The sequence below is a fragment of the Bos indicus genome, chromosome 2 (assembly GCF_029378745.1).
Source record: "Bos indicus isolate NIAB-ARS_2022 breed Sahiwal x Tharparkar chromosome 2, NIAB-ARS_B.indTharparkar_mat_pri_1.0, whole genome shotgun sequence".
Classification (NCBI taxonomy): domain Eukaryota; kingdom Metazoa; phylum Chordata; class Mammalia; order Artiodactyla; family Bovidae; genus Bos; species Bos indicus.
The window spans coordinates 30,515,617-30,537,717 of NC_091761.1; the positions used below are offsets into that span (position 1 = coordinate 30,515,617).

The 22,101-nt window shown below is 34.6% G+C and overlaps 1 protein-coding gene across 3 annotated transcripts in view; it reads left to right on the top strand.

Annotated features, from left to right (window-relative positions):
* GALNT3 (polypeptide N-acetylgalactosaminyltransferase 3) overlaps positions 1-21,726 on the top strand; it is a 51,698-nt gene extending 29,972 nt beyond the window's left edge. For all 3 annotated transcript variants that reach the window (XM_070803917.1, XM_019971695.2, XM_070803911.1), the window contains exons 3-11: positions 3,114-3,286; positions 8,064-8,213; positions 9,907-10,141; positions 10,614-10,731; positions 12,162-12,362; positions 14,415-14,546; positions 14,746-14,847; positions 19,739-19,891; positions 20,617-21,726. In XM_070803917.1, the coding sequence (XP_070660018.1) occupies positions 3,114-3,286; positions 8,064-8,213; positions 9,907-10,141; positions 10,614-10,731; positions 12,162-12,362; positions 14,415-14,546; positions 14,746-14,847; positions 19,739-19,891; positions 20,617-20,739 (1,387 nt within the window). In that variant the 3' untranslated portion in view covers positions 20,740-21,726. The remainder of the gene's footprint in view (positions 1-3,113; positions 3,287-8,063; positions 8,214-9,906; positions 10,142-10,613; positions 10,732-12,161; positions 12,363-14,414; positions 14,547-14,745; positions 14,848-19,738; positions 19,892-20,616) is intronic.
* Positions 21,727-22,101: the final 375 nt, after the last annotated feature.

The window sequence follows — 22,101 nt, forward strand, 5'->3', positions numbered from 1 at the left end:
TTTTGTGTAACATTCTCCCACCCCAGATTCTTCTGTGCTGACTCTTTGTTCTTAGTTAACTGTTTTGTTATCTTTGAGGTAGTATTCAAATACTCTGTTTGGACTGAAATGGTGAAAATGAATTTCAGCACTTTCAGGCAATCTGTAGGTTTGTTAAAAGTACAAGCTAGACAAACTGTAAACAGTGCCTGCATATTTTGCTTTCTAGTTAAAAGAGAATTAAATTTATAAGTGTGGCTGAAGAAATGTACTTTGGTAGACTTAGGTCTATTGCTGTCTTCATATTTTTCTGGATCTGTTATCATGAATACCTGGTCCTACTATGAGTCCCTCAATACTGAAGCTGTGTAAATTAGATTTCTGTTGCTCTATTCTAATGCATATTATTCAGGGTTAAATTGCTTATTATTTTAAATGAATGTGTGAAAAAACAAATAAGTGGAAAATATTCTAGCTGTTCTAACAGGGCACCGAATAGTTCCTTTTTTATGCTGATAGGTTAAAATGCACTATGGCACTTTACTGATTTTGGAAGAAGTGTTGATTGAAAAGTAATCCCCATCACAAATCAAGAAGCATGCTTTTTGTTCTTTGACATGACAAAATGAGCTTAAGATAAGCCTTTTCCCCAGTATAGCATTGAGAATCTATAGAAATATTCGATAATGTTAATCAATAAGTAAGTGCAAAATAGCTAAACAGACAAACTTTTTTTGGACAGTAATGCATACTTAGAACTGTGAAGGGTTGAAGATTTAATATTTCCATAGTTTTAACTTATATCAGCAATAAAAACATTTTCTGAAGAATTGCTAATCTTTTACATGCTCATTAGAAATATGGATCTTGTTTCTCCCAAAGCCAGATGGTCTTGTGCCTGATAACTTAAGCACATTTCTATATGCCAACTTTTTCAAATGGTTTGACTGGGAATCTGTAATTACTTTGGCAAGTCATTTTAATTTCACTACTTTAAATGACATGTGAAACAACTTTTAAAGCATAAATTGAGCATGCTAATTGTTTCAAAATAAATGAGGTTTATGAAATCATATTGTGAAATTTTATTATCATTTGCATTAACAATACTTTTACTTGATATTAGTACTTATCAGTTAGGTAAATAAACCCTAGTTTAAACTGAAAGTCTTATGAGATTAAAGAGATAACATTTCACTAGTGTGAATTTTTGTAAAGTTTCCTACTTTAAATCTTCAAAAACTTTTTATATTTCTTAACTAATACTATATTAGTTAGTCACATGGCAAATAAATATAGGGAATTTTTTTTTTTTTAATCTCAAAGCTTCCTCCCCCAAATGCTTATAAGACAAAAAATAAGGTTTTCTCTTTTCTTAAAAAAAATACTACAGTATGAAGTTTTTCATAATTTTTACTTATACTTTGTTGTTTTATAAAACTTCATGTATTAAAAATACAAACTTACATTTCGCTATTTGTTTCTGTGTGATTTTAACTCAAGGATAGATAAATTGGTTGGTTGTGTTTGGACTTTATTTTCATGAGTAGATGAGTAGTTTATCCAAAATTCACTTTAGAACAAGTCGTTTGTTTTCATCTACCAGTGTGGATGAATGCGATTATTTTCTTCTGGCTATACATATATGTCACACTTTAAAATCACGACAGTCCTAGAGAGCAAAATCACTTTCGTGCAGAACCTTCCTCCTCTTTTCCTACTCGGTGGTATTGACACCCTCTCAATAGTTTACCCCTAATCTAATTCCTTCATCACTACAAATATTTCAACCTAAAGATCTCTCAGAAAAGGATCTGAAACACATTCATACTGATGTATGGTTATAAAAGTAGTAATTAGCGAGAGTTAGTAGAATATGTCTTTTAGGGTGGCTGCTTCCCCAGGCCTCTAGTACCATCGTGGGGGCTCTGGTTTTCCCATCGGCCCTGGCAGAGCAATGGAAGTGTGCTGGGCTCTTATCTCCATGAGTGACAATGATTTCCTTCCCTATCTTTGGATTTGACCAGCACTGTTTGATAGTTCACACACTATTTATAGTGGTATTTGACCGTGTGGGAGGATTTCGTAGCCCGTTTTCTAAAAGTGTACAACCTTTTATGGTTATCAAAGATCCAGTTGTTTTATCTTTACCATAAACCACACATATTTTATGTCCCAGGTTCACTCTGTCTGATTTTACTGTGTTTTGAGGCCTCTCCTATATGTTATTTCATTTGATCCTCACCTCAGCTCAGCTGGGGAAGGACTGTGGTCATCTCTAGTCTCAAAGGCTGGAGATTGTATAGACCCACCCACATCCCAATGGGTTCATGTGAAGATTATTTTCCTTGAGGGTGACATTGCTATAAAAATGAATTCAAGATCTGTTTATAACTAATGTTTTTTAGCAAATGAGTAGGATCACTCATCAGTCATAAGCCACCTAGGGTCTCTCTCCTTACTGGAGCAAAATCTTTAACACAGCAAGTCATGTGATATATGGTAGGTACTTAACAACTTTTTGCTTCTGATGATCATTATAAGAAAATAGGCTTTGTCGAAAGCGAATTTTTTTTCCCTTTTGGTTCAGGTACAGGTTAAGGAAATTGATTAAACAGAAAATATTACATACTTAGCAAATATCTAATTTAAGATAATCTCTACAAAGATGAGTATTAATTTAATAAAGCTGCACTGTTAAAAATTGCAAATATAAAGAGAAAGGCATCATTTCTACAATGAAAGAAAAAAAACTTTTTTTTTTTTTTTAATTTGAGCAGTTAACACTTATTTGCCATTTTACAGTTTGGCTCACTTCTAGGTTATTTTTCTTATCTAAAATGTTATTTATATTTAAAGTTATATTGTTGAGAAAGCTTACAAGAGCATGTTTTAATCCATGACATGTGATCAATATCAGTGGACATGATCTCTAGGTGAGTGGTCTATTTGTAAAACTTTTGTTTCAATCTGTTTGCCTTTATATAGCATTAAGATCATCTTACATAGAAATAAACTGTGCACCAGCATTTCTACTGTGTTAAAGATTAAAACAATGATAATTTTAGCAATGGTATAGCTGTGAAATAATGTAATAAAATTCATTATCGTTCTTCTACTTTGACTTTTTCTAGATGTATTGAACAAAAATTTAAGCGCTGTCCTCCCCTGCCCACCACCAGTGTCATAATAGTTTTTCATAATGAAGCATGGTCCACGCTGCTTAGAACTGTCTACAGCGTGCTGTACTCTTCACCTGCCATACTGCTGAAGGAGATCATTTTGGTGGATGATGCTAGTGTAGATGGTAAGAAAGCACACGCAAATTAGATTATTTCCTGAGTAAATCCATGTGGTGTTGTCCAAAGTCTTTTTGGTTGTATTTACTCTCTGTATGCCACCTCAGAGCCTGAATAGAGTGTCTTGGATGCTGTGTATGATGGGTAGAAGGAGAACCCAAGGATGTCCATAGATATTTTGGAGTTTATAAATGTGTGAAACACCATTATTTATATTTTTGTAGTCCTCAGTGTGAGATTTTTTTCTTTTAAAGACATGATTAGGAGCACATACTTGTGCCTTGAGTTAGGCTGCCTTGGTTTGAATCCCATTTCTGGTCCTAACAAGCTATGCAACTTGGGCAAGTTACTTAACCCCTTATACTCAGTTTTTCTGTCTGTAAAATAGGGAAAATGTTATATTTCTTTTTTTTTTTTTTTTTTACGAGGCTTGATCGCTCAGAGCTTTTGTGTAGTAAAGTTTTATTAAAGTATAAAGGAGATAGAGAAAGCTTCTGACATAGGCATCAGAAGGGGGCAGAAAGAGTACCCGGAAAATGTTATATTTCATCAAATTTATTGTAAGATACATTATTAGTGTATGTATCATTAGAAAAAAAGACCCTTACAGTCAATTAAACTAACATACCATTGATTATAAAAAGTATATAATTGTATGGTTTAGAATTGAAGAAATATATTAGTATACAACTCCTAGGGTTGTTTTAAAGATTAGATGAATTAATATAAATAATACATTAATAAATAATATAAAAGAGTAGTTAAAAATTACTGAGGAGTTACCACATCCTGTTTTATTTTTGGTTCTTTTAAATATTCTAATACCACTTACAAAGCTAGCTAAAATCGTTAATGAATTTTCACTTCAGTTTACAAGTCAATAGTCAGTTGCTAAGTTACACATTGTCAGTTGGACTCACAGGATAATTGGACAAATACTCTAATTTGCTGAATTTTCAAACATTACAAATATTTTAGGTATCAAACAGGTACAGATTATTTCAATGAATGCAAAGTTTATTCCTGAATGAGCCCAAGTTTGGAACTAGATTTCTTAAACTCAAATTCCAGCTTTTTGGAAACACTAGTGAGCAGTTTCCTTATCCGTAAAATGATGATGACATTCTTCCATCAAATTCAAGCACCATCTATTATTAGGTAAATCATTACTTTATGGGGCTTACTCTGGTGGTGAAGATGGTAAAGAATCTGCCTGCAATTCAGGAGGCCTGGGTTTGACCCCTGGGTTGGAAAGATCCCCTGGAGAGAGGAATGGTTACCCACCCACTCCAGTATTCTTGCCTGGAGAATCCCAGGGAAGGGGGAGCCTGGCGGGCTGCCATCTATGGGGTCGCACAGAGTTGGACATGACTGAAGCGACTTAGCAGCAGCAGCAGCAGAGCCACAAACACTTTCGCTTTTTTTTTCCATTGCTATAGACCATGAGGAGGAAAAAAGTTGCCTATTATGTCATATGTCATCAATTAATTATAAGATATATCCAGATTTTAGACATGGTAGTAAGTGGATAAAGCACAAAATTATTAACTTGGTTTATTTAAATATTTCTACATACAAGTCTAGACATCCCTATGGTTTCAAAATAAAACTAAACTAAAATAGCCCAAGTGAATAGAGGTTATATTATTGAGCTAAATTAACATCCAGATGGAATAGGATTGCTCATCATCGGAGATCTTTGACTTAGCTATAAAACCTATCCACCAAATAGAGAAGCTTTATTATTCAAGTTCCCTGGATTCAAGTTACATTATATCCAGATTTCTGATTTGAATCTTTAATCCTCTGAGCCAGGTTGCTTCACCATCTGATTGTAATCAGTTGCTTTATTTATTGCTTGATTTGTTCTGTATTTTTCTAATTCTTTGTATCTATTGGGACCAAAGTCCATGGATTTTTAAGTGATATCTGATTAAGTTCTCTTGTGTGTTTTACATAAAAAAAAAGAAAAATCCAGAACTTTATTTTAGAAATCTTTTGCTTTGGTTTCTTGAACTCTTTTCTCAGATAATTTTTATTTTGTTGATTTTTGAAGAAGTCGGACAACAGGGACACAGTAAGGCTACATCTAGTAAGCCTTCAGTTGAAAGTAACTTATATTATTTAATTGCACAGCAAGATTAATAGTGAAAGGAAATCAGAATAAAGGATGATATCCATTTATAATCTTTCTGTTTCAACCATTTTAATCTTTTCTTTCCTAATCACTATCTAAATAAATATATAATGTTTATATAATTATACCCATGTAAGAAATCCAGTTTTGAAATCTGACATTTTCACATCACATTGTTATTAGCCTGTTTCTGTCACCTTCAAAACTTACTTTTAATGACAGTAATGAACCAGATACGTTTTGCTTAACCATACAGTTTGTTTACCCTTTAGTCTTACTATAACATGATATTGCAATAGATATCCTTATGCTTATGTTATTTTCCTTTTTTTGAATTATATCTTTAGATTAGTCTGGAACGGCAGGGCTATTTGGTTAAAGTGTCTGAATTTTTTTTTTTTTTTTGTAATTCTTTATAGCAATCAACAGTAGATTTGGAAATATTTTCTTGACAAAGCGCTATCTTTGCATAGTAGTGTAATTGTCTTATTGGATTCAGTCAGAGAACTATCCAAGGAGTACCCACTGTAGAAAATGTATCCCTAGTTATGGTAAAGGAACTTGTGAAGTAGAAACCATAGTCCCTGACTTCAATTTGCTCGATGGAAAAGCATGAATATGTGGGTTATCAATTAACAGATAGCTAAAACCCAGTGACACCAAACAAAATATAATGAGCGTTTCCAAAGCATAGACCATGTGCTAGTTTTGTTGTTATTTAGTTGCTAAGTTGTGTCCAACTCTTTGTGATCCCCGTGGGCTATAGGCTACCAGGCTTCTCTCTGTTCATAGGATGTCCCAGGCAAGAATACTGGAGTGGATCGCCATTTCCTTCTCTAGGGGATCTTCCTGACCCAGGCATAAAACCTGGGTCTTCTTCATTGTAGGTGAATTCCTTACTGTCTGAGCCACCAGGAAAGCCCAATGTGCTAGTTAGTCCCTGTCTTAAATATTTTATTTGTATAACTGATCTTTCATTGTATCCTCCCAACAGTCCCCTATGAGGGTAAATCCTATTATTCTCATTTTATAGATAAAGAAAGTGAGGCACAGAAAGGTAAAATAACTGGCCTAAGTTCACATAGCTAAAAGTAATGGTGCTATATATCAGACCCAGGAAATTTGACTTCATGGTTTTGTGTTTTTAAATTCATAAAATTAGGAGTGTGGATGGGGGTTAAATTTAAAAGGCAGGTAAGAATTTACAGGAAATTCAAAAGTTGTGGGTGAATAAAATTTCTTAACTTGTGAACAGTGAGAGGGTTTATTGAAGGAATCTGTAGTGACTCCATTTAAAAAATCGATTCCTGTAAAGATATTTGAAATGTTTCTATTTTATAAGTTTCTGCTTTGAGAATTTATCATTAAAGCAGAAATATCTATGGTTATATTTTTTTAAGACAAATTACAATCCTACTTGTCTTTCAGAGAATTAATTTTGAGGTACTTAGAAGGTGTTAAAAAAGTTAATCTGTTACTCTGAGATAGTAATGTTTAGATAACACTTACTTTTCCCCAAATGTTATTCCTAGACTCTTACCTCTTTCATGAATGTTTAAGCTTTAAATAAGCAACTATCCTTTCTGAACCACAGGAGAATTAAAAAAAATGTGCATAATTACAGATAAAGTCAAAGTCACCTCCAATTGCTTCTGAAATCTGGCAGAAGCAAACATCTACCCAGGAGGCTTCCGGGCATTCTCAATATTCCCAAGTCTTTTTGAGTCTGTGTGATGGCCCAAGAAGGCCACGTGAAGAACTACATGATATATTCAACAAAAAATCGAGCATTTAATGTGAAAAAAACAGGCCTAAGGAGTTGTTTAAAAATATGGACAACACTTGAGTAACTTGACTGACATTTGTTTCTTTTACCTATTATTTTAACTCTTGCTTAGTATGTATGTCATCCAAATAGGAATACTGAGATCTTAAATTACACACCCATAACTCAGATTTTCCCTGCTTATAACCTCATTACTGATTTGCATGCCCTTTTCTTCCTTCCTATTTTTATTGGAAAAAATCTGTGTCAGGAGACTCTAGAGCTTTCAAAATTTTTTTGCTGACTCTTTGTAGAAATATTCACAAACTACTGTAGCCCTGCATTTTTCTACTTGTATTTTTCTCAAGATTTTGGTCTTAAAGTTATTTTGACCACTGACTAAATGTCAGAGAATTTTTTTGAGACTTCACATTTTTCTATAAATTTCCAGATTTAAATACCAATTTTAAAAAGAATTTAAAAAAATTTAAAAAGAGAATCAAATATCTTTTTGGCCAAATTCAGTTTCTTTCTTTCCTTTGTCTCTCTTCTCTGGCCTCTAAATGAGTGTTCTTAACTCCTGGGGTCTATTCCATTTGAAGTCTCTCACTCCTCCCAAACACATTGTATTTATTGACATGACACGGACAGGATGCCTATGTGTTATAATGTCATGCATTATAATCATCCAAAAGTTAAGGATTGTATATGTAGTTTTTTCAGTAGAGTTAAGGATGTAATATTTTTTATCTTAAGGGGTGGATGTGTACAACTGTTAAGATTATACACACAGAGGAATCATTGCCTTGTGCTTTCTTTAGCTTTCATGTTACATGTGAAATAAACTTAGAAATGAGTTAATCTTGATTTTTTTCTCTTACAGAGTACTTGCATGATAAACTAGAGGAATATATAAAACAATTTTCTATTGTAAAAATAGTCAGACAAAAAGAGAGAAAAGGTCTGATCACTGCAAGGTTGCTAGGAGCAACAGTAGCAACAGCTGAAACGCTCACATTTTTAGATGCTCACTGTAAGTATGCACAGAGAAACACAGTTGTACCATTTTCCCTCTCCCTCCCTCTAATTCAAAAGGTAAGGAAAGCTTTTCTTTAAATGCCTAATAGCATTTTCTTCAACATCGCTTCCAACTGGTGAGTATAGCAGTGATAGCACAAGCAGATTATAGCTCTGGGTAGGAAATTCCTTTCACTTATTTAAAGATCTTACCTCCTTTGTATTTGAGGTTCTTTAACTTTATGTCTTCCAGTGACCACCTTCCCCAGTGAGTTATCCATGCCTGGAACAGTTTTTCAGATGCTTGTTTTGTATTTAAAAAAAAAAAAAAGTGTTTTTCCTTATCATTCTTGATTATTACACTTTAAAGTGAGTGAAAGTTTTGTTTCTTTTCTTTCCCCTTCAAAGATTCATAAAGTCCTTCTTGTGCCAAATGAGAGGTGTCCCTTCATAGCTTCCTGTGTGTTTCCCATGAATGTTGTTAGTTTTTGTTTGTTTTTGTTGCTGCTGGGTTTTTTTTTCTTTGTATTTTAATTTTTTCTCCAGCATCAATGATTGTAAATACAGTAGTTGAAGACTATTTTTAGAGTCAATGTTTAATGTTCACCATAGATATTACTTAAATGTCACATAGTCCCTGGAGCTCCAAGCTTCCTGAGTTTTACTCTGTGTATGAGTGTTTAGCTTTGGATTGGCCAGCCCTCAGGTGCTGTTTGACCAAGCAAATGGTTTTGAGCACACACTAATTGTTACAGAAGGGCTTTTGGATTTGCTTGAGTCTCTTTAGAGCTTTCACATCCGGTATTCTCTCAATACCAGGCATTTAAGAAAAGTCTAAAGGTAATCCAAGAGAGGTGTTTTCAAAAGGAAATGGCCCCTTCTCCAGTATTCCTTCTCCTGTTCCAAAATTACAGTAATATCAGACTGGGCATTCTTCCCCTCCAGGCAGATTTGTCTGAGGGTCCTCCTGGGCCATGACTGCGGATGGCTGGATGATGAAAAGTCCTGAGTAGGACTGCACATGCCATATCCCCTGAAGTCTGTGTGCGCTGTGAGAGCCTGGCCTGGGGCCAGAATCCGACCTTTTGTGCCACACCTTCATCCCCTGTGAAATGCTGAGTTGGTTTGAATGGTTCTTTTCCAATTGCTAAAATCAGAATATTCTGATTCCTTTACTTATTTTCTCCTACAACCCTGTCAGAGAAATGAAGATTTCCATTTCTATACCTTACTCAAGGAGACAAGTTTAAGTAAATCAGAATATTTTTGGAGCTGCTGCTGCTGCTAAGTCACTTCAGTCGTGTCCGACTCTGTGTGACCCCATAGACGGCAGCCCACCAGGCTCCCCCGTCCCTGGGATAGCAAAAAGTCACCCTTGATTCATAGTCCATTTTAAAGAGAAATACACAGTGTGAAACTTAAATATATCAGTATCATTTTACTTCCATTCCAAGGTTCAAAAAATGTCACTCCCTCCCCATCAAAGTCACTCCTTAGCTATGCTTAATCTTGCCTGCTTTTTTTTTTTTCATCCTACCCTTATCTCATTACAAGAAACCTTTAAGAAATCTCCCTTATATAAATGTTCAAAATAATAATAATGACTTAGATATTCTCATTTCTCTGCAAACTCTCTTCCAAAATACAAAAATAAAAAAAAAAAAACCTGGAGTGTTTTGTTGAATTGATTAAAGCTGTATTCTTTCCAGGTGAGTGTTTCTACGGTTGGTTAGAACCTTTGTTGGCCAGAATAGCTGAGAACTACACTGCTGTCGTGAGCCCAGATATTGCATCCATAGATTTGAACACGTTTGAATTCAACAAACCTTCTCCTTATGGAAGTAACCATAACCGTGGGAATTTTGACTGGAGCCTTTCATTTGGCTGGGAAACACTTCCCGATCATGAGAAGCAAAGAAGGAAGGATGAGACATATCCAATCAAGTAAGACGATTGCTCTCAAAGTCTTATATATAGTTAGTTGTTTGAATGTCTATGCATTCTTTGTTTTTTACAGTAATTTCCACCAAGGTGATTCACACTAACAAAAATAAAGAATATTCTGTATGGAAGGAATAAAAAAGTACTTTATTTATGCACTTGCTTATACACAATTTACCTAGTAGGAAGTAGAATTAAGTGAGCTCTATGTCTTCCTTATAATCATTACTTAAGAATCTTTAAGTTTAGTTAAAAGACAAAATAATTTTGCTCTGCTAGGGAAGGATACTTACCAGTTCCTCCCCATCCCCCAGAACTTGACTTTGAAGATTGCATTTTTAGTTTTTATTAATCTGTATAAAGCCTTGAAATTGTGATCTCTCTTTATTTGTAAATTTGATTCAGTTGCTCTTAAAATAGTTCTTTTTTTCTTATTTGGTTGTGTAACAAAGTTTGACAATGGATTATTTTTCAGAACACCCACTTTTGCAGGAGGCCTTTTTTCCATATCAAAAGACTATTTTGAATATATTGGAACTTATGATGAAGAAATGGAAATTTGGGGAGGTGAAAATATAGAAATGTCTTTCAGAGTAAGTTTATAAATATAGCTCACATACTAAACAATGAAACATATATTTCTAGTTGGCTGCTACAGATTATCATAGATGTATCTAGTCTTTACTTTTTGTGCTTTCTTAAATTGTTAGAAATTTTAGAATCAATATATTTTCTTTTAAAATGTAGCTTATTATATTTATTCATATTTATTCATTGCTGCCAGTGTAACAAGAGGAATCAGTTAAATGATTGTGTCCAGGCACTAACACCAATTAATGCACTTGTAGCTACTGAATTCCAGCCAAGATAAATATAATTAAATCTAGTGCTTCAGGAAATTGGTTGACCATCAAGGGAGTCAGAATGGAAAAACATTTACATATAATTTTAAAGAACATTGAATTTAACTCTTTGGATTAAATGAGCTTTTTTTCTATACATATTAAAAGTTAATATGAGAAATAAAACAAAGGTTTTAGATCTCTACATGTATGTATTTGATTTTCATAAGTTCATTTTTTTCAATAGCTTTGTCATTCATTTCTCATCACTTAGGCTGGAATGTAGTAGAAAAAGAACTGAACTAACAGTTGAAAGTTTTGAGTTTTGGCTCTGGTTTCATCATATAATGGCAATGATTATCTTAGCCAAGTTTGAGTGGCCTAAGGGCAGGGGTCTTATTTTATTCATTTGAGTATTCCCAGCTCCCAGCACATGTTGAATCTCAAGCACAGTTGAACTGAACACATCACTAAGCTTTCTCACTTGCTTAAAAGAGAGAATGTGATCACAGCCCTAATGTTAGCACCTACTATTAAACATGATGTTTAGATTTCTCATTTATGGCAGAACAGATTGTCAAGACATCTAAGTGAGCAGGTACTGACTTAGCGATTTGCCATTTTATTTAGAGTTAAAGCAAATAAGGTTTTTTGACCCTCTTAAATGGCATGATATTTTTTAATATATATAATGACAAAGTTTAATAGGTTGTGTTTTGGAAAAATGACTGTCTGGAATCGTTTTCTTGATCACAAAATTGAATGTTCAAGAGGTAGAGTTTGGGCCCACTTACTCCAAATCTGCTGTGGAAGTCAAATGCAGAAGAGCCATTGGTCTTCTGTGAATGCTAGAGAACTTGCATATTTTTTGACCAAAAAAAAAGAAATTTCAGAATTTATTTTTATGAGTGATCTGAAATCACTATTCTGTTAACGTAATTTCTGAAAATATGTTTACTTTTTTGGTCTCTAGTGTCTGTACTGCCTAATGCTAGTTCTTTAAGAACTTAAGTTGAATTGGCAGGGAACAGAGAAAGCTGTAAAGAGAGATAAAAGAGAAAGCTGTTTGTAAAGCTGTAATAAATCTCTTGTTTTTATTAGTATCTTAAAGGTGAACTTAAAAGCAACACTTTGATTTTCCTAAAATACTGTAAATTTAAACAAATATCATTAATTATCAGGTATGGCAATGTGGTGGGCAGTTGGAGATTATGCCTTGCTCTGTTGTTGGACATGTTTTTCGCAGCAAAAGCCCTCATACCTTCCCAAAAGGCACTCAGGTGATTGCTCGCAACCAAGTTCGCCTTGCAGAAGTCTGGATGGATGAATACAAGGAAATATTCTATAGGAGAAACACGGATGCAGCAAAAATTGTTAAACAAGTAAGTTAGAACTAACAATTAACAATAAAAATCCACAGCAAGTTCACATGTCCTTGGATTTGTTTGAGTCAACTCAAGTATAAAACATTTTTTAAGGAATTATTTTTGAAGCTGGTCTTTTTAACTCAAAAATGTATAACTAACTGATGCCAGTTTTCTCTCTCTACACTCTCTCTCTCTTTTTTAAGTCAAATAAACTGCATTTAAAACCTGAGGCAATATATAGCAGAAACCAATGCAATATTGTAAAGCAATTTCTTCCAATTAAAAATAAATAATTTTTTAAATTGAGGCATTCTACTTGATGTTACTTTTTTTTAACGTGAAAGATATTTAGTTTTTGTGACTGCTTTGGTTCAATATTTTACTTAATGAAAATAAGATTAAGTGGAACTGCTTTCAACTGGTTTTAGGTGATGTGATTAACTCCTGAATCAAGGTGCTAAGTGGCATTTTGAATTAGAGAGACAGTGTCAGATGTGGCAGAATGAACCAAGATATCGAGCTTTTTTGTTTCCAGTTCTGGCTCCACTTTCTGGAAGGGTGACTTTGGCAAAGCCCCTTGACACTATAAAATGATCATGGTACTTTATAGGGTGATTGGCAGGTTGACCAGACATGGAGTGTATGCTCCACCACATTTCTTCTCTCTCCTTCCCTGTCTTGATATAAAATACTTACCTGTCTCCCAAAACAGCTGTGAAATAAGGAAATAAGTACTAACAAAGGCATGGCACTATGGTTATTATTGACCTGTCCTAGATAAAAGCTCTGTAGAATCATCATGCCTAATACATTTAGAATTGAGTCCCAACAGTTTCAATATTGGATGTGGTAACTAAACTAGACAGTTTAAGGACATGCTTTGGTAAATGGCATCCAATTCTTTGTAAGAAACCGTGCCAGTTCGTAAGGAAGTATATATTGGGATTAAAGGGCATCAGCACCTCGGATGTCATAAAGATCTGGTCCCCTCATTTGTCTTTTTCTCTGGTCTCTGGTATCTCCCTATAACATGTCAGTACCAAGCAATATCAGAGCAGTACTGGACTGGATTGCTAGCCCTTCACCCGCGGCCACCGACACAAGTGGGGTAGTTTGTATACTGTATAAGGTACTTGGCTAAGCAGGCGAGTGGATACTACATACCGCTTATGATTTGTCACCCACAAAGTGGCAAGTGACCCAGAAAACCCATTTTTACCTAGGGCAAATAGACCTACATGATAAAATATATAAGCTACCCAGAAGTCCTTTAGAGTTTCCTACCTTTTGCTAAGACCCCTCCCTGGGTTCAAAACATTGAAGTTGGCACAGAAAATATTTTTGTTAGTTGAACTGATAAGCTTGAGTATTTACTTTTACACATATCTAGGTACTCATAATTTTTCTTTAAAATTTTGCCTATATCAAATACCTTTTCAATTTAGAAGTGCTTTTAAAAAATATTTTCTTATTCCTTTTTAAATAAGATAAAGGGAAATAAAATACAGTTGATTAAAAACTTGACTTTTTCTACTAAAACATTGTTATTGTTAGGATATAATTAGGAGATATTATTAGGAGTAAGCAGCACCCTTAAAACTAGAAAAAAATATTCCTAAAGTATAAAAATTATTATTATCTTTGTGGTCTTGACTGGAGAAGAGATATAAATTACATGGTACATTGGCGCTGTTTCTCACACCTCACTTATAGACCACTTTAGTGTATAAAACTGGGATACATTTCGAATGTCCCACTACCATTTTTTGCTTTCAGCATTTCATTTAGGATCTCTGTCCCATGAAAGAGGTTTGTGGCACAAAGGAAGAATAAAATAGCACAAGGCCAGCACTGCAGTGGCCCTTGATTCTCTTTGAAGCCAGAAGTGAGCGGCCAGGCGTACTTGTTGCCCGAATGAATGGTGACTGTAGTTAAACTGCATATTACATTTTGACCCAGAATTTCTTTTTTTTAAAGACCTAATGTAAATACAAATAATAGCATTTGAAGTACTTCATCAGTGCTGTTTTAATTATGCATTCCCCTTCACTTCTCATCTTCCTCCAGAAATCATTTGGTGATCTTTCAAAAAGATTTGAAATAAAGCACCGCCTTCAGTGTAAAAATTTTACGTGGTATCTGAACAATATTTATCCAGAAGTGTATGTGCCAGACCTTAATCCTGTTATATCTGGATATGTGAGTATTTTCCTGTTCCTTTTTATTTGGTATACTCTTTGCCACCAATATTTATGTGGTTCAAGGAAAAATGCTGTAATACTTTCTGGTTTATTGCTTTTGAGAGTTTTACGTTAACACCACTTTCAGAAATTAGTTGAGAAAATATATAAACCACGTAGATTTTTAAAAAATTTATAACTTGAAAATTTCCCTTTAGATTAAAAGTGTTGGTCGGCCTCTATGTCTGGATGTTGGAGAGAATAACCAAGGAGGCAAACCATTGATTCTGTACACGTGTCATGGACTTGGGGGAAATCAGGTGAGCATTGCACGAAAAATCCTGCCTTCTGTTTAGTACCTGCAACCACAAGTAAGTTCTTGCATGTCTTTCAGAACCCATATATCAATTTCATGTTCAGGTAAACTGGTATGTGAAATACTTTTAGAGTAAGTTGGGCAATTAATATTGAAGTTGCAGAGTACTTTATTTTGATTTTCACTCTACCTCTGAAAACAGTTTGAGGTTGCTTACCCATTCAGTAGAAAGGCAAATGAGAATATAATAGAATAATGCCATCTGAAATAAAAACAAAAACAAAAACAGGATCTTCTGTGTGAACCCTTAAGGTTGCATGACTATTAGCATGGTGATTTTGCTAAATTATACATAAAGGCTATATTTTACTGGATTAGACAGCAAATAACATCATGTTCATACTGTACTTTTGTGGGCTACAATATTATCTCAACAGATTTTTAAAAAATATGTATGTTCTTGATTCTTCTTGATTGGTGACATCTTTGCTTGTTACTACCCTTTTCTCTGTTTTACTAATTAAGACTAAAATGTCATATGTCACTATGGATAGAGAACATATTAAAATATTATTTCTAGGTTTTAGCTTCCTTTTCTAGCCTTTTACAAGTTAATTCCTGGAAGATTAGACTCTCTCTCCGTTGTTAATTCAACAAATTCACTAAGTGACCCCTGCATACCAGGTACACTGCTGGGTTCAAGCAATTTAGATTCCAGCTCCTTCAGGAAATAGCTGTTTCAAAACTGGCATTTACAGTCAGGATGGTAAGGTCTGGGATAAAGCTTTGAGTGCTCTGAGGGTATGGAGGAGGGCATCAGAATTAGGGTGTCCATACATTTGCCTGGGAAAGGTGACATTTGGGAACATTTTTTGAAAGGTACACGTAAGGGTTAGTGAAATAGCTGGTGGGAGTGAGAACAGATTGTCCTCAGGAGAGGAGCTGGTATGTCTTTTGGGGGAGGGCAGGATTGCAAGTGTTTTGGTATAGAGTCCAAGATGTGCATAGAGGATTTTCATGGTATTATTAATGAATACTCATGATGCCCTGTGTTAACAGGATGGAACTTTGATGATATCAGTTTTAAGAAGAAAGGGCCAGTTTATCTCCCAGTCCATATACTTCCATGTTTTTTTCTACTCAGCCTCAGTTTAATTCAGTTCCAATGCTTACTCATCCAAACCAATCAGTCTACTTACTGAAGGTAGATGATGCTGATGCCCAAAAGCTATAGGTAGGGAATAAGATCCATTGCTTGATGGTTAGATATAATTATGAAATAGGATGGAGATACACATAGATATATACAGACTTACATGTATATACATATACATAGATGTATGAGTATATATCTTCCTATTTTGAAATTTCCCTACACACCATATTTTAAAAGAAAAAAATAATTATACAAATAGTTGCCTTTTTTTGAAAATAACACAGGACTATCCAAGTAAAAATTAAGGTTTGGAGCAATGAGAAATATTTCCTCATTTGTAAAAATCTTACCATTAAATGTGTGTGTGTGTGCTCAGTTGTGTCTGACTGCTTTGTGACCCCATGGACTGCAGCTGCCAACCTCCTCTATCCATGGAATTTTCCAGGCGAGAATACTGAAGTGGGTTGCCATTTCCTTCTTCAGGGTACCTTCCCAATCTGGTGATCAACCCGCGTCTCTTAAGTCTCCTGCATTGGTAGGCAGGTTCTTTACCACTAAGTGTAAATATTTATAAATTTATTTCAGGGTTCCTATAGCATTACATCTATTTACCATAAAAATTGAAGATATATTTTATACACTGTTCTGTTTTTCTCCTATCATTGCTATAAAGATATTTTTATAGTTCTGTCTCTAAAATAATTTTTAAATTATGAATATCATGGGGCATCTTTTAGAAATTTTGGAATGGTTAAATAATTCACATATTCTTTCAACAAGTATTTGTTTGACAGTCTATAAAGTAAGTCACATCCTTATAGTAGTGAAGAAGACCAAGTCTCTGTCTTGTGAAGTTTGTATTCTAAAAGGAAAGGAAAAAATAGATATGTAATTTTAGGTATAAATAAAAATAGGGTAGGGAAATAATGTGTGTGTGGGGTTAGTTATTTTTGGAGATTCAGGAAGACCACTTTGAGAAGGTGACCTTAGCCTGGAGGCCTGTAGGAGTTAGGAGAGGAACCATGTCCTAGGAAGAGAGCATCTCGGCAGAGGGACCCAAAGCCAGCGGCCCAGTGGCAGGTAAATGGAGCGGGCACAAAGCCAGTGTGGCTGGAGTAGAGTTAGAGTGGTCTAGGAAAAGAGGGTGGAAAATGAGGTCAGAGACATGGATTAGGGGCCTGGTCATATAGGACTTCACTGGCCATGTTAAGATCGTGGATTTAATCCCAGTGTGACAGAAGCCATCTGAGGGTTTTGAGTGGAAGAATAATATTTTCTGGTTTATATTTTAAGATAACTGGTTTCTATTGCCCTGACATGGCCATTGATTTTATTTTGATTTATTTACTTTAAATGTTATTTTCAGTCAAGCACTAGTTTAGGAATTGTGGTTCCTTGAGTGGTAGATGTTTCTGAGATATCATCTAACTTAGTCATTTCCTCAGGCTTCCTTCTACTCTCTTGACAGATAATGATGTTTTTTGTAGCAGAAAACTCCATTGTAGTGGTATTTAACTATGCCAAATGAAAAACAAGTATTTTGATTATGTGAATAAATCGACTAAATACTGTTGTAGTGCAGAGTGCAGTTTAATCCCTTACCACTTTGTTACACAAGCCCTTCTTCCCCTTTCTCTTCCGGTGCTTTTGTCCTGGTTCTAAGATAAAGTCTCTCCAGTGTTCTCAGCTAGCTAATTGCATACTCTTTGGCTAAGTATCTTCAACTGTTTTCCATTCCTTATAACTTCCCTTTTAATGTTTTTTTAAAAAACATTATGAGTGAAGTAAAGTACTGGTCAGCCCTTCTCATCATCTTTGAGGTCCTAAAGTTTATCTTTTTTAAAGCACAGACAGAATGTTGTTTTCCTGATCTAAACCCATTTTCTTTCAATCTGAAGAAAGAAAGTCTTCCTTCTTTCCATCTGAAGAGCTTTCAGTCTCCATCTGAAGAGCTATCAGTTATAAAAATGACTGATACTGTATTTGTGGAAGGAGATAAATTAAGCATGAGGCTAAGGCCAGGGGAACTCAAGATTAATTCAGCTAATGTTTGTGGAGTGCCTACTCTAATACACGTAAAGGGTTTAGAACAGTCCCTGCCTAGCACATAATAAGGGCTCAATAAATATTAGTGCTAAGACTAATTACTTCCCTATTGAAAATCAATTATGTTCACTCATTTTCTCTTTGGAATGTCAACATTATGAAATATTTGATTTATAATGGATGTCATTACTAGATACACTGCCTGACTTTGGTCTACAGTGAAGTCAGCTAGCTACACCATAATTCTAATAGAGTGCTGTGGAAGTTGTCTCTGATGACTCTGGGAACCCTGAGGAGAGTGTAAGTTTGTGCATGGGACAAGTTCAGGGAAAACTAAAGAAGGAAGGTAATATTGGAGTTGACTTTTGAAGCATCAAAGGGAGTTAGCTAGGCAGAAAAGCATCCAGGGAGGTATTCCAGGGAGAGCACTGTAAAGCAGTCTTGGAGTTGTGGATACACACGTCCTGCCTTGGTAGGATTATGTGAAAGGAGCAGTGCATAACTGGGACAGTGGTTGATGTAAGATTGAAAGTGGAAGATTTCACAGACCAGTTAAGAAGTATGGGCTTTATCTTAGCAACAGTAGTGATTCACTTAAGCAGGGAACGTAAGGGATCAAATCTATGTTACAAAAGACAAACCGGCAGCAGATTGGATTGTGTTATAGGAGCGGAAGTTGGAGGCACATGTGGAGGTGTTGCAGTAGAGATTTTGAGTGCCTGAACAAGAGAAATGAGGGTGTGGAAGTAAGGATGGGTAGGATGGTAGCATCTGAGAGGAAGATTTAGGAAGACTAAGGAGCCAATTAATTGGATATGTGGAGAGAGAGAAGCATCAATAATAGTAACAACAGCTAAAAATGAATTGAATGCTTACCACATCCAGTTACTGGTCTAAATGTTTTACACATATTAACCTATTTATAGTCATAACCCTATGTGTGCACTTGTGTGCTAAGCAGTTTTAGTCGTGTCCAACTATTTATGACCCTATGGACTGTAGCCCACCAGACTCTTCTGTCCGTGGGATTCTCCAGGCAAGAATACTTGCCATGCCCTTTCCAGACCCAGAGATAGAACCATGTCTCTTACCTCTCCTGCATTGGAAGGTAAGTTCTTTGCCATTAGCGCCACCCAGGAGCTATTAAATTACCTTTTACAGGCAAAGGAACTGAGGTATGAAAAACTGCCCCCCCCCCCTTTTTTTTTGGTCCATGGAATGAGGGTTGCAGGATCTTAATTCCCCAGCCAGGGACTTAACCTGGGCCACTGCAGTGAAAGTGCCTAACCACTGGACCATCAGGGAATTCCCAAGAGTGTGTTTAAATACTACTAGTTCAAATGAAAGTACTATTAATTGAGATGAATAAGAGGGAAGGAACACTTGTGGGGAGAAAAAGGAATGATGGGCTTGCTAAAAGTTTCCAGGCTCTTTTCTATGGCATACCTGTTCTAGTCTCCATCCTACCTAGAATCCAATTTCTGACATGGGGAGGAAGATAGTACCTTCTTAATTAAGTAACTATTGGTGATAGGCTGGAGAAAGGACATAATCTTTTCTGTTCCCCAAACTCAGTTTGTAATTATGATACCTATTTTTCAGTGAGTTGCTGATTTTTTTTTTTTTTAACTGACAGTTTTGCAACTGAGGATATAGGGTGCTTTTGTCAATAACAGCATTCTTCCTTTCACAGTACTTTGAATATTCTGCCCAACATGAAATTCGGCATAACATCCAGAAGGAATTATGTCTTCATGCTGCGCTAGGTGCTGTTCAGCTGAAGGCATGTGCCTACAAAGGTCACAAAACAGTTGCCACTGGAGAACAGATATGGGAGATCCAGAAGGTACCTCCTTGCAGTTAATTCACCCCTCTATATAATTATTCTGAGTAGCTCTATTGCTTATCTGGGAAAATATATGAAACAGTACATTAATGTTATCCATCAGAATTTCTTTGTCTTTGTTAACTTTGTCATTATGTATCTCTACCTTATGTTAAGAAAGAAGGTATCAATGAATTAAATACTCTTAGAGCAGAATGGTTGTAAAATGTCTTAGAGCATGATTTATGCAGATCAGCTTTCTGTGGATTATTAATAATAGTTGTTCATATTTGTTTTTCTGGAGTTTCTTATAATGCCTGTGACAGTCATACTTTTCTTACCTAAACTGATACTTTCCTTCCCATTTTTTGTACTTTTTCATGAATCTAGATTTGAGGGGATACGTGAAAGGTGGTTTTTTTCCCCCCTGTTTTTAAGCATATGTTTTAAAGCTTAGCTGGAATCTTCCAATTCTTACCTGCACATTGTTTTGTGTAATGTTAGAACATTTATATAGCACCTTCTTTGAATTGAACATCGGTGGCATAAATTGCGTTGCCTACACCAAAAACCAACAAGATTTAATTAAACATAGTAGATCTTAGAAAGATTAAAAGTTAAGAATGGTATATATTTATTCTGTTAAGTCTACCTTAAGCTTCCATGAGACCTTGAAGTGTTTTTATATTTCTCAGTTAACCCTGAGTCTTGAAACTTAATGTCTGTTTTATTTCTTTTTATTCTAGGACCAACTTCTGTATAATCCATTCTTTAAAATGTGCCTTTCAGCAAGTGGAGAGCATCCAAGCTTAGTGTCATGCAATCCATCAGACTCACTCCAAAAATGGATTTTTAACCAAAATGATTAAGTGTTCCTTAAAATTAAGGAGTTGAAAAAGGAGATATTCTTTCTCATAAAACTGTGACTAGGCATACACTGTAGTTTTTGAAAATTATGCAAAAGCAGCTAATTGTAACTTATTCCAAGTGCATTTTTTTCTTATTTATATCTTAAAATGTCTATGTAGCACTGCTACAGAAATCCCTTAAGTTTCCATTTCAAAGCACAATAACTAGTAATACCAAAGACTATTTTGAAATGTCCAGATGTAGAGGAAGAGAAGTTTATAGTATGATGAAAATAATTTTTCCAGAAAAGTGATGTTTGTGTGCTTTGTACACTTGAGAATATGCATAGTTACATTCACACACTCACAATTTAAAATATTTCTTCTAGTTTTTTGGGGGGGAGGGAGAAAGATTTGATACTATATTTTTTTAACATAGAAATGGATCAATGAAGGTCAAAAGTTGGCCTTTGTGTAAAACCAGGAAATTTTTTATAGATCTAGAATTTATTATATAAAAATGCAGGTAAACATTTTTTTTTTGCATTTTGTTAACTTACCTGTCAAATGTTTCCTTAAATATGAAATTAAATAAATAAGGAGAAGACTATTTTTAACACTTCGATTTCTTCGCAAATTTAAAAATATATTTTAGTCTGAAGTCTACTTGATTTGAAACACTGAAGTCTTCCTTAAAAGACTTTTTAAAAAGTAACTATACTGTGTGTTTTCCCAAAGAAATTAAAAAAAAAAACAAAAAACCTCTAAGTTGCTCTATGTTAAAAAGGTGTCTTTTTCCTTTCTGTTAGTCTTTTCTTCCTACCAAAATTCACTAATCTTGAATGTTTATGAAATTGAGTTTCAGATGTCATACTTGACTCCTTTAAAGTTAAATTTTGTTTGTTACCGATTCAGTTGTAGATTATCTTTGCAATGAAAAATTTCACCAAAAACCTTCTTTCTATCTATGGAAAATACAATAAAACCAATTTTTATCACTATTATAAAGGATTTGATTTCAGTTTATTTTTTGGATAAAATATATAATTGATAATAGAAGCATGAATTTTGTATACTGAATTTCTAAGCATCAATTACAGAGTCATCAGATATTCTTAAGGGAAAATTAATAATAAAAAAAAAATAATAGCAATGGCATAAAAATGGGAAATAGAGAAGATTCTGTGTTAGATATTTAGAGAAATTTCTACTAATTTCTGATAACTTTCCTTGAGTATATGACAACTATTTGGTGTGTGATGCTTACTTGGAAGACTTAACGATTTTTCTTTTTGGTAATTTTATATATAGATCCTTCTATTTTTATTGAAGAAGTAAAATATGATTTGGTTCATTTTTTAACCTGGCTTCAATTGTGTGTAA